The 15,935-nt window shown below is 39.9% G+C and overlaps 1 protein-coding gene across 1 annotated transcript in view; it reads left to right on the forward strand.

Moving 5' to 3' along the window:
- The window catches only part of LOC115114051 (adenylate cyclase 8 (brain)), a 55,553-nt gene extending 40,792 nt beyond the window's left edge, over positions 1 to 14,761 (forward strand). Inside the window, exons 6-10 of the mRNA XM_029641975.2 lie at positions 1,707 to 1,865; positions 9,077 to 9,223; positions 13,052 to 13,144; positions 13,676 to 13,790; positions 14,029 to 14,761. Of these exons, the coding sequence (XP_029497835.2) occupies positions 1,707 to 1,865; positions 9,077 to 9,223; positions 13,052 to 13,144; positions 13,676 to 13,790; positions 14,029 to 14,519 (1,005 nt within the window). The 3' untranslated portion in view covers positions 14,520 to 14,761. The remainder of the gene's footprint in view (positions 1 to 1,706; positions 1,866 to 9,076; positions 9,224 to 13,051; positions 13,145 to 13,675; positions 13,791 to 14,028) is intronic.
- The last annotated feature ends 1,174 nt before the right edge of the window (positions 14,762 to 15,935 follow it).

The following is a 15,935-nucleotide window of genomic DNA, read 5'->3' on the forward strand; positions in this document are numbered from 1 at the left end:
TGAGTAGAAGGCAGTTTAATTTGGGCACGCTTTTCATACAAAATTCCAAATGCTGTCCCCTATCCCAGAGAAGTTTATGAAGGAAAACAATTTAGAATCCTTCAATCCTCTTATGCTGCAGCCTTCTCTCGACCATCACGTTGTACAGCTCCATATTTTCCAACACTGAGGGTTTCCTTTTTTCCTTTTTCTCAGAATAGAAACACCATAACATTCATCACATTTATTCAGCCAAATTTATTAAAATCAATCCCATGTACTATGTTATTACATAAAAGGTTTTAAATTCTCTAGTAAAACCAGTATGGGAGACTATCAAATGCTTCTCAAAGATGCCCTCTGGTGGTCAAACTAGCACTAACTTGCATTAACGTAAAACATTTCTCACAAGTAAATACGTGCCATTGAATGCTGCAGCAGCCCACAAGGTTTTTTCTGCAGTATGACGCAACCTTTAAAGGAGGAACCACTGTACCAACAACCCATCTTGACCACCAAAGTCCGTTTGATGTCACAAAGCTACCCAGTACTTTAAAAATATACTCTCCTGTTGTCCTGGTTTCCAGTGGTTTGCACAAGAGGATGTCCTCCTTATTTGATCCCCCATAAACGGAATGGACATGTACCAGGAGCTGTGCCACTCCCACCACGTCTATTGACTCATCCAGCTGTAATGCATAGAATTCACTTGCTTGTATGTGAAGCAGTAATTGTTTCAAAAAATATCCTGCTATGTCCCTGATGCTACCTAAGACAGGGATTTTTTACCAAGATTAAATGCCAGGAATTGTGAAAAACTGAGTAAATGTATTTGGCTGAGGTGTATGTAAACTTCCACTGTAATTTCTTGGGTCACCCTAAAATGTTTATTTTAATGGTTTTTTTTGTATCCACTTTATCTTTACCTCACATAAATGTATTAATAAATTAATAGTGATTCCTCATTATATATTGTCCTCTTTTCTGGCTTCTGTGATATGCTGTATTCTTGAGGCATAACACAGTTCTATTGTATGGCATGATCACATGACATTCTAACTATCCTGACCTTAACCCCACAAACCAAGTTTTCCCTACTAAATGGTGACAGAATGAGGAGACATTATTTTTCTATTCAATGCAATTCAGTTCAGTGGTGGTCCTGTGTGACTCAGTTGGTAGAGCAACAATGGTGTCACGCTCGGTATGAGAGACGGACCAAGGCTCAGCGTGATTAAAGTGCCACATCTTTTAATAAAGAGAATCTTCCAAATAAATAACCAACGAAACGTGACATCAGTGGTGCTACATGCACATACATAAAACAATATCCCACAACCCAGGTGGGAACAATGGAGAACTTAAGTATGATCCCCAATTAGAGACAACGACAATCAGCTGCCTCTAATTGGGAACCATACAACAAAACAATCATAGAAATAGGAAAACTAGAACACCCCCCTAGTCACACCCTGACCTACAACACCATAGAGAACCCCGAGGGCTCTCTGTGGTCAGGGCGTGACAAATGGACTGTTATGGATCGTGAGCTCGATTCATGTGCACATGAAAATGTATGCACGCATTACTGTAAGTCGCTTTGGATAAAAGTGTCTGTTAAATATTATTCAAGGTTTGATGAAGATGCAGAATAATTTGTGATTTTATCTGAACTTTCCTTAACATTGTACCTGTTGTGGCACTGATATTTATTTTTTCCCCCATAGCTGGAATACACTGCCCGGCTGGATTTCCTCTGGCGTGTCCAGGCCAAGGAGGAGATCAACGAGATGAAGGAGCTCCGGGAACACAATGAGAACATGCTCCGGAATATTCTGCCAAGTCACGTTGCCCGCCATTTCCTGGAGAAGGATCGGGATAATGAGGTCAGCTGGAATTATTCCTATCTTATTTTCGTCTGATAGACTGTTCGGGGTATGTTCAACTTAATTAATAATGTACCGTATTTATGGTATTTTTAATAACTAAAGACTTGTGTGGTCCTGTGTAGCTCAGTTGGTAGAGCATGGTGTTTGCAATGCTAGGGTTGTTGGTTCGTTTCATGCTGGGGCCACTCATATGAAAATATATGCAGAGCATTGCTGTAAGTTGCTTTTGAAATATTATTTCAGTGTTGGGGTCATACACAACCCAGTTTCATTTGTTTTACTTCTACTTGAACCAAACTCAAGTTACATTTGTGATTTGGAGCATGAAGAGGAGTTTTCACTTTTTTACTCAACCAAAATGATATTATTGACATATTTACCTATCAAGAGCTGTTGTCAAACATTTATCACAATTGGTTCCATAAACCTCAATGTATGCTAATTACATATGCCCATTGAGAGCCATAATTGATTTTCCGACAAACTTCAGACCGAAATGCAGAAAAGGGTGGCGGTGGTCTGAACGGTCGGCCTTCAGGATGCTTCCACGAAGTGCAGAGAGAGTAGATTCAGTCAGCCTTAAAGCTTTATAAAACAAGACACACTTTTATTCATGTTTCCTTCTTTTAATTTGATGGTAGTAACATGTCAGTTGGTGGGAGATAACCCATTGTTCCACATATCCCCATATATGAGTCAGGGACTCAGTGTTGAAGGCTTCCGAATGTGAAAGGAAAGTTTTGAAGAAGATACGTTTTTATTTATTTACAGGGTTTACCTCTGAATTCACGCTTGAATTTTAACCTTAAAACACATACAAAAAAATACATATAAATACATACAACCTGGTTTAATATAATTCTGTATGTAAATCTGTGACACTCCATTTAATATGATATTCTATGTATGATATGGTTACATAAGATGGTTACTTAAGGCAAAAATGAAAGAAGGGAGATTGGCATTTTAGCTAATTAGCACATTTTCAACTGCTTACTACTGTTTAGCTACTTTGCAGCTACTTAGCATGCTAGATAACCCTAACCTTAAACCTTTTAGCTAACCCTTCCCCTTTAACCTAACTCCTAACCCCTAGCCTAGTTAAAGTTATCGAGCTAGCTAACGTTACTGACCTAGCCACCTAGCTAGAATTCTTAACGTATCATACATTTAGCAAATTCGTAACATATTGTAAGTTTTCCAGATTTGTAACATGTTGTATGTTTTGTAAATTCGTAACATAAAATAAAAATTTATAATTTGTAACATCCACAAATACATACCATACGAAACGTAACATATCATCCAAATGTAGTGTCTCTGATTTACACATGAAAATATTGGTTTGGCAAACTCAATCAAAAAAGCTAATCGAAACCTCTACACACACAAAGGTTATAACATTCTGGTTATGGCAATATATAGATAACATTTGGTAATGATCAGTTTGTATATGCTACTTCCCATAGTCAAATTCAGCATGGGTCAACAACAGGGATCATCAACTAGATTCAGCCGCGGGCTGATTTTTTCTTGAGCGGATGGTCGGGGGGCCGGAACATAATAACAAATCATTTGTAGACTGCAAGTTAACTGCAAGAATCCCACACAGATATATAACTCCTTAGTCATATCTTGTCTAAAACATAATCATTTCAAACTGGCACCCGTGGGTGGTTTTATTTGGCCCCCCAACCAAAGTTTTCGGAGAAAAAAACTACGTCATTTGTTTATTTTATTTTATTTTTTCATTTCAAACCTTGCTTAAATATGTATACGATCACATCTTTCTATTATGCGTGGGAATACTTTGGAACAGATTTCCTCAATTCAAATCAATTAGAGCTGATTTCCTGGTGTTTTTACAGTATTTTATGTCCAACAATGAACACTTTAAATAAAAAATAAATAAACAAATGACGTAGTTTTTTTCTCCGAAAACTTTGGTTGGGGGGCCAAATAAAACCACCCACGGGTGCCAGTTGGCGAACCCTGGTCTACAATATTGCTACATTGTAGAGTATTGGGACACAGCCAAAACACCGTTCTGGGACCAAGCTTCTCCGGTTAAGAATAAAGCAGCAAAGTTTATAAAGTCACCCCCTCGCTCCATCTGTTGCATAGTTCCAGTTTCATGGGTATTACAGTCTGACATCAAACATTAACAACAAGACACGTCGGCGTATATCTGCCTCAAAACAGATCTTAGCCACTGCTTCCAACCACAGTTGAATCTGTGAATCTTTCATGGTATCTTTTCAGCTACTGTAAGTTGACACACATCAGTCCAATCAAAGTTACCGGAGAAAATATGTTTATTTATCTGTGACCAATGACCTTGAGCCTTCTTGGACTGGCACTGCCAAGGGCCACCCAAGCAGGCAGAAGCTGCCTGGTCCTCAGTCAGCTCTCCCAGTAGGTGCTGCTGTGTTGTTAGTGACATCACCCTTAAGCAAATCACACGAAAACAGAGAAGGTCAACAACGCCAACGGTCTGTGGTTTCTCTGGCTGCCCAGAAGGCATGGAGGGAGGCTGAAACAGCTGCATTCTGAAGCTGCCTTACGCAAAGACAATTTACCAAAACAATAATATGATATGGAGGAGTTGAGTATGCTTCTTTGTTATCAGAATTCAATGATTTTGTTTACATTATTTGCTAACTGGTATGATATAATATTGTGATGCGAGTGAATGTCAGAATTATATGCAAAACAGCAGCATTTGCTGGATAGTGGTTGCTCTGAATGATGTGTCACCACTGCAAAGAAGACATAATTATGTCCCTGGCGTGAAGTTTCCCCTAGATGCAAATCTATAAACCAGGGAGTCACGAATGGAACTCAATGGGTTGTTTTTATGGATGATTGATTAATTGATAGAGAGAGAAACTATGTATCAATTAATCAGTTCAATCAAAAACATTTTTGGGGGTATCAGACAAATAAAAGACAAATAGTTAAGTTTTAATTTAGAGCAAAATGGTATAGTATATCTAAAACCTTTATGCACAGGAGCAAAGAGCATCCACTAAATAATTAAACTCATTCAGCCAGAGATGAATTAATTAAACCATAATTGCTCAATTGCCCACGTATGAAAAATATACATAACCTGTTACTAAGTTAACAAAATTATTTACAGTACCATTGTTTAATAAGCTTGAACTTTGACCCACTACTGCATAAATGAATTGTGAATGTAGTATCATTCAAAGGACTGCTAACTTGTATAGCTATTTTTAGTCTACGTATTATTCTATCTGAATGAATGCCTTGCCTACCTCAACTAGCATATTTGTGATGTATTAACATTGCACCCTAGTGGTGATGATTTGACAGTCCCTCATAATTTGCATCCCTGCTAGGGGCAAGGGTAGAACTAGATGAGTTTGTGAAACAGATTTAGCATACGACTGGAAAACATTGAGCTTTCCGTGCAAGTATTCAAGGAAGCACTAACTTAAACTTTCATCACAGCCATGTTGATTACAAACAAAACAGCTTTGTTGCATTTTGTATCTCGGGATTACATATTCGGTTGTCGTGGAAAAGACGCACCGTTAAAAACGTTTGTAAACAACTGGTTGCAGTTCAGAGCCAACCTGGATACTAAAGAAATCCTGAGGGAAATCGAATCCCGAGGGAAGTATCAACAGCTTTATGCTATGGAGGTACAACATACTCCATCGTGGAAAGATCCGGCTACCTCACAAAATAATTCTAACCCGACAGGAAAAAGAAAATGGGTAAAAGTAATGTATAATATCCCCAGGTGTAAAATAGTAAATTGCGGCTACTTCTCAGAGAATTTCGAATTGTCAAGAAGAGTTAAACAAGGGTGTCCGCTGTCACCATTTCTGTTCGTTATGACCATCGAAATGTTAGCTATTAAAATCAGATCAAATAGCAACATTAGAGGATTAGAAATCCAAGGCTTAAAAACAAAGGTGTCCATGTATGCCGATGACTCAAGTTTTATATTAGCTAGATCCCTGCAATGTCTCTTCTAGACTCTGGATTAAAACCTAATTATGTGTGTGTACAATATTACGTATTGGATCTTTTAAAAATACAAATGTTACATTACCCTGCAGTTTACCTATAAAATGGGCTAACGGTGAAGTAGAAATACAAGGTATTCATATCACAAAATATATATGAGCTCTCCACATTGAATTTCAATATAAATGGTGTAAAAATAGACAATCCTGCAACCATGGAGAGGTAAATACCTGTCTATTTATGTAAGAATTGCCCTGATTAACTCCTTAGTCATATCTCAGTTTACTCACTTACTTATGGTGCTGCCCACTCTTGATTTGTTTTTCAAATCATATGAGCAAAATAAATCTATAAAACTGACAAAATAAAGCGTGCCTATCTATATAATGAATATGAATTGGGTGGGTTGAGATGATCAAATATAAAAGCACTAAACCTCTCTCTAAAAGCTTCACTTATTCAAAAGTTTTACTTGTACCCTAAATGGTTCTCAAGTAGATTACTAAGAAAAGCTAATTTGTTGTTTAAAAAATGCCTTTTTTGCCTTTGTGCAGATTGCCATGTCTCATTTTTGATTAATTGAAAATGATACTTTTTTAAAAGTATCTCTCTTTCAAACAAGCATTGCAGAGCTGGCTATAATTTCAGTTTCATCCCCCTGAAAAGATTGAACAAATATTACAATAAATATTATAGCTGAACTCAAATGTGCTGGTTGATAAAATACCTGTATTTATGGGAAATATGTTTGATAAGGGTATTTGGTTTTTAAATGATATTGTAAATTGGAATGATAGAGTTATGTCCTTCATGGAGTTATCAGAATTGTATGGGAATGTCTGCTCAATCCCAGAGTACAACCAATTGATTACAGCATTACCCCAAAAATGGAGGAGGCAGGTGGCAGACGGTGGAGGCAGGGAACTAGTCTGTCTGCCAAATATAAGGAAACAAAACTGGCGGAGGAATAAAAATATCATAAATAGGAAACTATATCAGTTTAATTAGAGGACCAGGATGTTGACAGCTGTGTCATACAGATTGCAAAATAGTTGGGAAGAGATTGTTGATGTACCGATTCCACAGTACAGGGTGTATGAGTTGAAAATTCAAGACTTTGTGCTTTTCAGCTAAAATAATTATATAGAATTCTTGCCACCAACATAATGTTGAATATTTGGAGCATTCAATCATTGAAGCTCTGCAGATTTAGTTTTTACAGCTAATGCCGGTTTTCCTGAGCCTGATGCCGTGCAGGTGTTTGTACACGTGCATATACACACACTCTCATCAAATGCACACATGTGCACATACGGACACACACACAGGTAAATAGTGCCATGCATGCACTCAAACATATTCAGTTATCCGTCGAGGCAATTGGTTGCTCATAAGAAGCGATTGGAAAAATGGCTACCTCAGTATTTTACACGAGAATCTCTCTCGGAGCCACCATGTGAGCAAGTTAAACATTACATTTTAAAAAAATACAAAAAATAACTAGATGTGTGACTAAGTATTGAACCTCTTGCGATGAGCAAACCCGTATTCGGGACCGTAATCATAGCCTCAAATGCATTAGCATAACGCAGCGGACATAAATACGCAAAAAATCGCAAATGAAATGAAATAAATATATTCAAACACAAGCTTCGCCTTTTGTTAACAACACTGTCATCTCAGATTTTCAAAATATGCGTTACAGCCAACGCTAGACAAGCATTTGTGTAAGTTTATCATTTTATAATGCTATGCTAGGCTCTGCTGGCAGCAGGCAACATTTTCATGAAAATAAGAAAAGCAACCAAATTAAATAATTTACCTTTGAAGAACTTCAGATGCTTTCACTCAGGAGACTCCCAGTTAGATAGCAAATGTTCCTTTTTTCCAAAAAGATTATTTTTTTGTAGGCGAAAAAGCTCCCGTTTCTTCATCATGCTTTGCTGAGAAATCGACCGGAAAATGCTGCAACTATAATGCCAAACTTTTTTCAAAATTTGCTCCATAATATTGACAGAAACACGGCAAACGTTGTTTAGGATCCATCCTCAAGGTGTTTTTAACATATATATTCGATAATATATCCGTCGAGGCAATTGGTTTCTCATAGAAGCGATTGGAAAAATGGCTACCTCAGTATTTTACGCAAGATTTTCTGCGGGAGACACCATGTGACCACATGCTATATATGGTCCCTTACAACCATTCTTTAATGGAAATGCCTACAAAGACGTCACAATGCTGTAGACACCTTGGGGAATACGTGGAAAACGTAAGCTCATTCACAGCGATTATAAGTAGTCATTGGCATGAGGCTGTTTCAAAAAATGCGGCACTTCCTGGTTGGATTTTTATCTGGGTTTCACCTGCAACATCAGTTCTGTGGCACTCACAGACAATATCTTTGCAGTTTTGGAAACGTCAGAGTGTTTTCTTTCCAAAGCTGTCAATTATATGCATAGTCGAGCATCTTTTCGTGACAAAATATCTTGTTTAAAACGGGAACATTTTTCATCCCAAAATTTTTATTATAATAATATTAATAATGCATGCCCTAATGCATAACTGGTTAATCTACAAGACTAACTTAAATGAACTTAGACCCTTTCCTGCAGTCAAATTACCAAATCGCCTCATGGGTGGAATGTCATTCATACTTTTCATGATTTATAATTAATGATTACAAATCCAGTGTTTCATTGTCGAACGGTTTTGTTATATTTCAGTCTTCTTTGATGTATATAAAATGTCATATTGGGATGCAAACTCAAAAATGAGCATATATCTCTATATCTGACATGGTACACACACTCTCATTACCATGTGTGTGAGGTTTACACTTTTGTTTCGAAGTAGATTTGTTGAAGACTACCAAGAAACACTGTGTGACCCTGATTTAGCCCACTGCAGTAAAATGTTAAACCAAGAACCAACACAGCCATTTTTTTGGGGCATGATGTGCCATTAAAATTCTACCATTGTAAAAGTATATTTATGGAAAAATTGCTCTGTTTAACTCCTTAGTCATATCTGAGTTTACTCACTAACTTATGGTGCAAATCACATGTCCCCTCCATCCTTGACCTTTTCCAAATAAGTGTATATAACTACCTGACGTTGTTAGAATTCCATTATATGTAATTTTCAATGGCTTTTTCCCTGTCCCTCTTTCTTTAAACATACATTGTCTGCATTTTGTTCCACAGGAGCTTTACTCCCAGTCTTACGATGCTGTGGGTGTGATGTTCGCCTCCATCCCGGGCTTTGCCGACTTCTACTCCCAAACAGAGATGAACAACCAAGGAGTGGAGTGTCTGCGCCTCCTCAACGAGATCATTGCCGACTTTGACGAGGTGGGGAACTGCAACATTGTCCTTTTCACTGTCCCGCAAAAAAGTACTTTTTTTGTTTCATTGATCGTAAATGGGCTAGACAGGGTGAAGAGACTATATACACTGCTCAAAAAAGTGGTCTGTGGTGACCAGCTCATCCAGGATGGCAGATCAATGCGAGCTGTGGCAAGAAGGTTTGCTGTGTCTGTCAGCGTAGTGTCTAGAGCATGGAGGCGCTACCAGGAGACAGGCCAGTACATCAGGAGACGTGGAGGAGGCCGTAGGAGGGCAACAACCCAGCAGCAGGACCGCTACCTCTGACCTTTGTGCAAGGAGGAGCAGGAGGAGCACTGCCAGTGGCAAACCGGGTGGTTCGAGCCCTGAATGCCGAATGCCACATAACACGGATATGACAAAAAAAAAAAAATTGTTGGTAACCTGTTTATAATAGCAATATGGCACCTCGGGGGTTTGTGGTATGTGGCTAATATACCACAGCTAAGGGCTGTATCCAGGTACTCTGCACTGCACTATACAGAAATCACTTTGCTGGTTGCAAAAATTCAAATGGTTTGCCTAATTTCAGTTTATGTGACAAAACAAGCAAATATACAGTAGTGTAGAGAATCATTGTACCATCTAAATTGCTGTGAATATATATTTTCCATAACCAAAAATATAATATTTTCAGCTGTTTGAAGTTGGTGTACAAAACCGAAAGTAAAAGATGCAAAAATGATACCGCATCTTAGACTTGCTTTCAGTAAGAATGATCTATAACTCAACATTTTTATGTGAATTTGGTCTTGTCGCCCAACAATGTACATTTTGCAGCTTTAACTAAACAGTTCTGAAATGCAAATAAAAATATATTTTTTGTGTATTTTTATCCCACTAACATACAAATAGTTTTGAACAGTTGAAGCTAGCACTCACATCATTCTTATCTTACCTTAGAAGTCTTTACTTGGAAGGCTGACAGCATCTATGGTATTTAGTTTCAATATCCCATAATTAATGTGTGCTATAACAGATTACATGTAATTATTTAAGTAACGCAAGCAGCCAATAAGAAAGTGGAAAAAGGAACACCTAAATTGGCTTGCGAAAGTATTCATTTTTTCTATTTTTTTTTGCCTTACAACCTGGAATTTAAATATATTTTGGGGGTTTGTATAATTTGATTTACACAACAGGCCTACCACTTTGAAGGTGCTAAATATGTTTTATTGTGAAACAACAAATAAGACAAAAAAACGGAAAACTTGAGCGTGCATAACTCCCCCCCCCCCCCCCCCCCCCAAAGTCAATACTTTGTAGAGCCACCTTTTGCAGCAATTACAGCTGTATGCCTTGGCACATCTAGCCACTGGGATTTTTTTTGCCCATTCTTCAAAGCAAAACTGATCCAGATCCTTCAAGTTGGATGGGTTCCACTGCTGTACAGCAATCTTTAAGTCATACCACAGATTCTCAATTGTATTGAGGTCTGGGCTTTGACTAGGCCATTCAAGACATTGAAATGTTTCCCCTTAAACCACTCGGGTGTTGCTTTAGCAGTATGCTTAGGGTCATTGTCATGCTGGAAGGTGAACCTCCATCCCAAACTCAAATCTCTGGAAGACTGAAACAGGTTTCCCTCATGAAAAACATTCCCATAGCATGATGCTGCCGCACCCATGCTTCACTGTGGGGATGATATTCTCGGGGTGATTTGAGGTGTTTGGTTTGCTCCAGACATAACGTTTTCCTTGATGGCTAAAAAGCTCAATTTTAGTCTCATCTGACCAGAGTACTTTCTTCCATATGTTTGGGGATTCTCCCACCTGCCTTTTGGCAAACACCAAACGTGTTTGCTTATTTTGTTCTTTATGCAATGCCTTTTTCTGGCCACACTTCCATAAAGCCCAGCACTGTGGAGTGTACAGCTTAATAAGGTGTTCCTATGGACAGATACTCCAATCTCTGCTGTGAGCTTTGCATCTCCTTCAGGGTTATCTTTGGTCTCTTTGTTGCCTCTCTGATTAATGTCCTCCTTGCCTGATCCGTGAGTTTTGGTGGGCGGCCCTCACTTGGCAGGTTTGCTATGGTGCTATAATATTTCCATTTTGTCAATAACATATTTAATGGTGCTCCGTGGGATGTTCAAGGTTTCAGATTGTTTTTTATAACCCAACCATGATCTGTACTTCTCCACCACTTTGTCCCTGACCTGTTTGGAGAGGTCCTTGGTCTTTATGGTGCCGCTTGCTTGGTAGTGCCCCTTTCTTAGTGGTGTTGCAGACTCTGGGGCCGTTCAGAGCAGGTGTATATATACAGAGATTATGTGACCGATCATGTGACACTTAGATTGCACACAGGTGGACTTTATTTAACTAATTATGTGACTTCTGGAGGTAATTGGTTGCAACAGATCTTATTTAGTGGCTTTTTGAAACAAGTAATTGTTTAAATTTTGAATTCACCAATTTGGACTATTTTGTGTACAGTATGTCCATTACATGAAAAACATTGTTTAATCAATTTAAATTGCAGGTTGGTATGCAACAAAATTGGAAAAACGCAAAGGGGGATGAATACTTTTGCAAGGCATTGTATTTGAGAATGCTATTCATTGACTACAGCTCAGCGTTCAACACCATATTGCCCTCAAAGCTCATCACTAAGCTAAGGACCCTGGGACTAAACAACTCCCTCTGCAACTGAATCCTGGACTTCCTGACGGGCCGCCCCCCAGGTGGTAAGGGTAGGTAACAACATATTTGCCATGCTGATCCTCAACACAGGGGCCCTTCAGGGGTGTGTGCTCAGTCTCCTCCTGTACTCCCTGTTCACCCATGACTGTATGGCCAAGCACGACCACAACGCCATCATTAAGTTTGCCGACGACACAACAGTGGGCCTGATCAACAAAAACAATCAGACAGCCTATAGGGAGGAGGTCAGAGACCTGCCAGTGTGGTGCCAGGATAACAACCTCTCCCTCAACGTGATCAAGACAAAGGAGATGATCGTGGACTACAGGAAAAGGAGGCCCAAACACGCCCCAATTCTCATCGACGGGGCTATAGTGGAGCAGGGTGAAAGCTTCAAGTTCCTTGGTGTCCACCAACAAACTGTCATGGTCCAAACACACCAAGACAGTCGTGAAGAGGACACAACAACTCCTATTCCCCCTCAGGAGTGAAAAGATTTGGCATGGGTCCTCGCTAGTCAATCTATCAAAATAAGCAGGGAAGGCCAGCCACTCAAAAATGTTCTTGGGCTTTTGCAGTTGACAGTTGTGCTAGTCAGATGCAATGGTATGAAATGTTTTAAATGAAAGGTATCACTTTGCTTCGACAGAGTACAAAAATTTGTTTGAGAGCTTTCACTAATCTATTCATATAGTTTTACAGAGAATCCTGGTGGAATGGGTGGTATCTGACAATGAGATTGTGTTCTAAATCTGCCATAGAACCGTGTTATTCACGGACGGTGTCAATGTCACCAAACGAGGCCAGAACACAAACCAGCTGCAGTCGACTAATGCCTCGCCTCTTTGGACAGGAATAGACGTGCCTTTTCCCGACTTGAAACTTGCCCCAAGATACAGCACATATTTAGGTAGCAGCTGCAAAGCTGCACAGTGGATGGATGAAGAAACACTTTTATGTGATATGGCATTGCTTTATAAGTTGCTAATGGGTTGTTTGGTATAATGAGTTGCTTACTCTGTCAATCAATCACGCGATTGATTGACCAAATCTTGTTTACCCTTTGGTGTGGTGATGCGATATTGAGCACAGTTAATTAACAATGGACTACTTGTGTTTCTTCTCTCCCCTGTTGGTCTTTGTCTTTGTGTAGCTGCTTGGTGAGGAACGTTTCCAGGACATTGAGAAGATTAAGACTATCGGCAGCACATACATGGCAGTCTCCGGACTGTCACCAGAAAAACAAGTGAGCAAAATCAACATTGTGTGGTTTAGTAATTCGTGGCCATATCCTGACTTGCATAAAAGCTATATATTAACACTGACACCATTGATTTGTGCTGTTACCTTGTACATGCTGTATGTGTAGGTGCAGTACAAAGGTATGGACAAATTGTGCACAAGGTGTAACAAGACATAAAACGCAGAACTTGACCCTTATTTCTAAAGAGGGGGTATATTTTATCTGTACATCATCGTGTGTGGCATAATTCTGACCCCATTTGACACTGGTAACACGATAATCTCAATCTGTAATTCTGACCCCATTTGACACTGGTAACACGATAATCTCAATCTGTAATTCTGACCCCATTTGACACTGGTAACACGATAATCTCAATCTGTAATTCTGACCCCATTTGACACTGGTAACACGATAATCTCAATCTGTAATTCTGACCCCATTTGACACTGGTAACACGATAATCTCAATCTGTGATTCAGTTTGCACTGTCAATCTGGTTTGGGTTCTCTCTGATGTCACTCTGATTCTTAGCAATGCGAGGACAAGTGGGGTCATCTGTGTGAGCTGGCCGACTTTGCCATCGCCCTGAACGAGAGCATCCAGGAGATCAACAAGCACTCCTTCAACAACTTTGAGCTAAGAATTGGTAAGAAATCCCAAGTGCTCCCTCCCTGGAAACCACTCAAAATGAATAGACTATGAAATTCATTAACACTGTAGTTTTGTCTCTAGTTGGAGCTAACTCTTCTACAACTCTCACTCGTCTTTCTTCTCGATTTCCCTTCTCCACTCAATCATCTCATATTCCTATTTTTCTTCCTCTTCCTCCTTTTCCATCCCCTTCTCTTCATTTTCGTCATCTTCCCCCTCCTTCTTTTTCGCAGGCATGGCACATGGCTCGGTGGTGGCGGGTGTGATAGGCGCCAAGAAGCCCCAGTACGACATCTGGGGCAAAACAGTGAACCTGTCGAGCCGCATGGACAGCACAGGCGTGAGTGGCAAGATCCAGGTGCCTGAGGACACCTACCTGATCCTGAAGGAGCGAGGCTTTGCCTTTGAGTACCGTGGCGAGATCTACGTGAAGGGCATCAGCGAGCAGGAGGGCAAGATCCGCACACACTTCCTGATGGGCCGTGTGCAGCCCAACCCGCTCGTCATGCAGCCGCGCAAGCTCCAGGGCCAGTACTCGCTGGCAGCCGTGGTGCTGGGCCTGGTCCAGTCGCTCAACCGACAAAAGCAGAAGCAGATCCTGAACGAGAACAACAACTCGGGCATCATGAAGGGCCATCACCACTACAACAGGAGGACGTTGCTGGCCCCTGGGGGGGCAGAGGTTGGCCATGCCGAAGTGGCAGATAAGACTGAGTTGCCCTGAAGAGGCCCACTGCAAAAAGGCAGGGAGGGAGGGGGACTTGACAGGACTGTGCTTTCTGTTTTCATCCGCCCTCATTGCATCGATTTGTCCATTCATCCATCTGTCCAGCCATCAATCTATCTATCCTTCTGACAATTCAATGTTCTGCCTACTATACACCCTAACCCCTTGCCTGGTGTCAATGTTTCTGTTTTGTATTTATTTTATATAAGAGAACACAATAAAGGAGTTTAATTTTTTATAGATAACTTGTGTCTGGTGACTTTTTTATTTTGTCAGTGCTTGACATTCATACAACAATCCTTGCCCTTGCAGTTTATTTTCTGCTCAGACGTAAGTAGCTGGACCGTGTGTTAGAGCCGGACTGGATTGTGAACCTGCATGACACCCATCTCCCAGGAGTGTTGTCTACAGAGACAGGCATTTAGAGTTGCAAAAATTTGTTAACTTTGCTAAAAATTCCCCCTACCTACCCTTTGCCAAAATGTTCAGGTTTTCAATAAGTGTCTGACAATGGTGGTAAGATCAAAACATCACTTCAATAGAAAATATAAAGTTGGCATGTTGGAGTTTCTTCTTTTATCCCTGTTTATACCTGGTTCTAACTTGTAACCTTTCCTGATCTTTCCAGGGTCCACATTCTGATTGTGCTTGTTAGCACCAGGTTTAAACGGGGCTCTAAATATCATCTCCTAATCTACACAAAACATCCTAATTGTTTTGACTGCTTTGAGAGCTTTTAAAAACACAAATTCTATCCGCTGCAATGGGGCTAACTGATCTAGGATCAATCACTTCATTGAAAATTAGTAGGCGTAGAGTGCAAGAGGCTGCTGCTGACTGAGCCACCTATTGGATAGATGCGTTCCGTTTGTGTTGTCTCTGATGATAGTGAGGCATTAGTTCATTGTGATGAGGGAAATTAACAACTCAAATGAGTCCTGTGAGAATCACCTCCCAACCCACTGGGCACACACTGGTTGAATCAACATTGTTTCCACGTCATTTCAATGAAACAACGTTGAACCAATGTGGAATAGATATTAAATTGTCTGTTCCCCAGTGGGAAATAACTATTTTGATTTTATTCAACATTCTAGCACTAGAGGAGTGCACTGGTAACATTATTCTCAGCTCAATGATAATAAAAGTATTGTTGATAGTCAGCTTTGCAAAAATCACTAATAATCCTGTTTACATGGATACATCTGAAATGAGGCTACCTGATGGGATTTAAATAAATGAAGAAATTCGGCAATCAAAACCAATGCTCTACCACAGTGAACATGTTCAGTTTGCGAAGGCTATTTGATTCCGGACATAAAACGTTTGTACGTGAAAACTATTTGTAAGATGCATACTTTCAGTTTTTCTGAATATACTTCACTCATGCATAAGAGGGAGGCTTGCGCTACT

This window comes from Oncorhynchus nerka, linkage group LG9b, assembly GCF_034236695.1.
Source record: "Oncorhynchus nerka isolate Pitt River linkage group LG9b, Oner_Uvic_2.0, whole genome shotgun sequence".
Taxonomy (NCBI): domain Eukaryota; kingdom Metazoa; phylum Chordata; class Actinopteri; order Salmoniformes; family Salmonidae; genus Oncorhynchus; species Oncorhynchus nerka.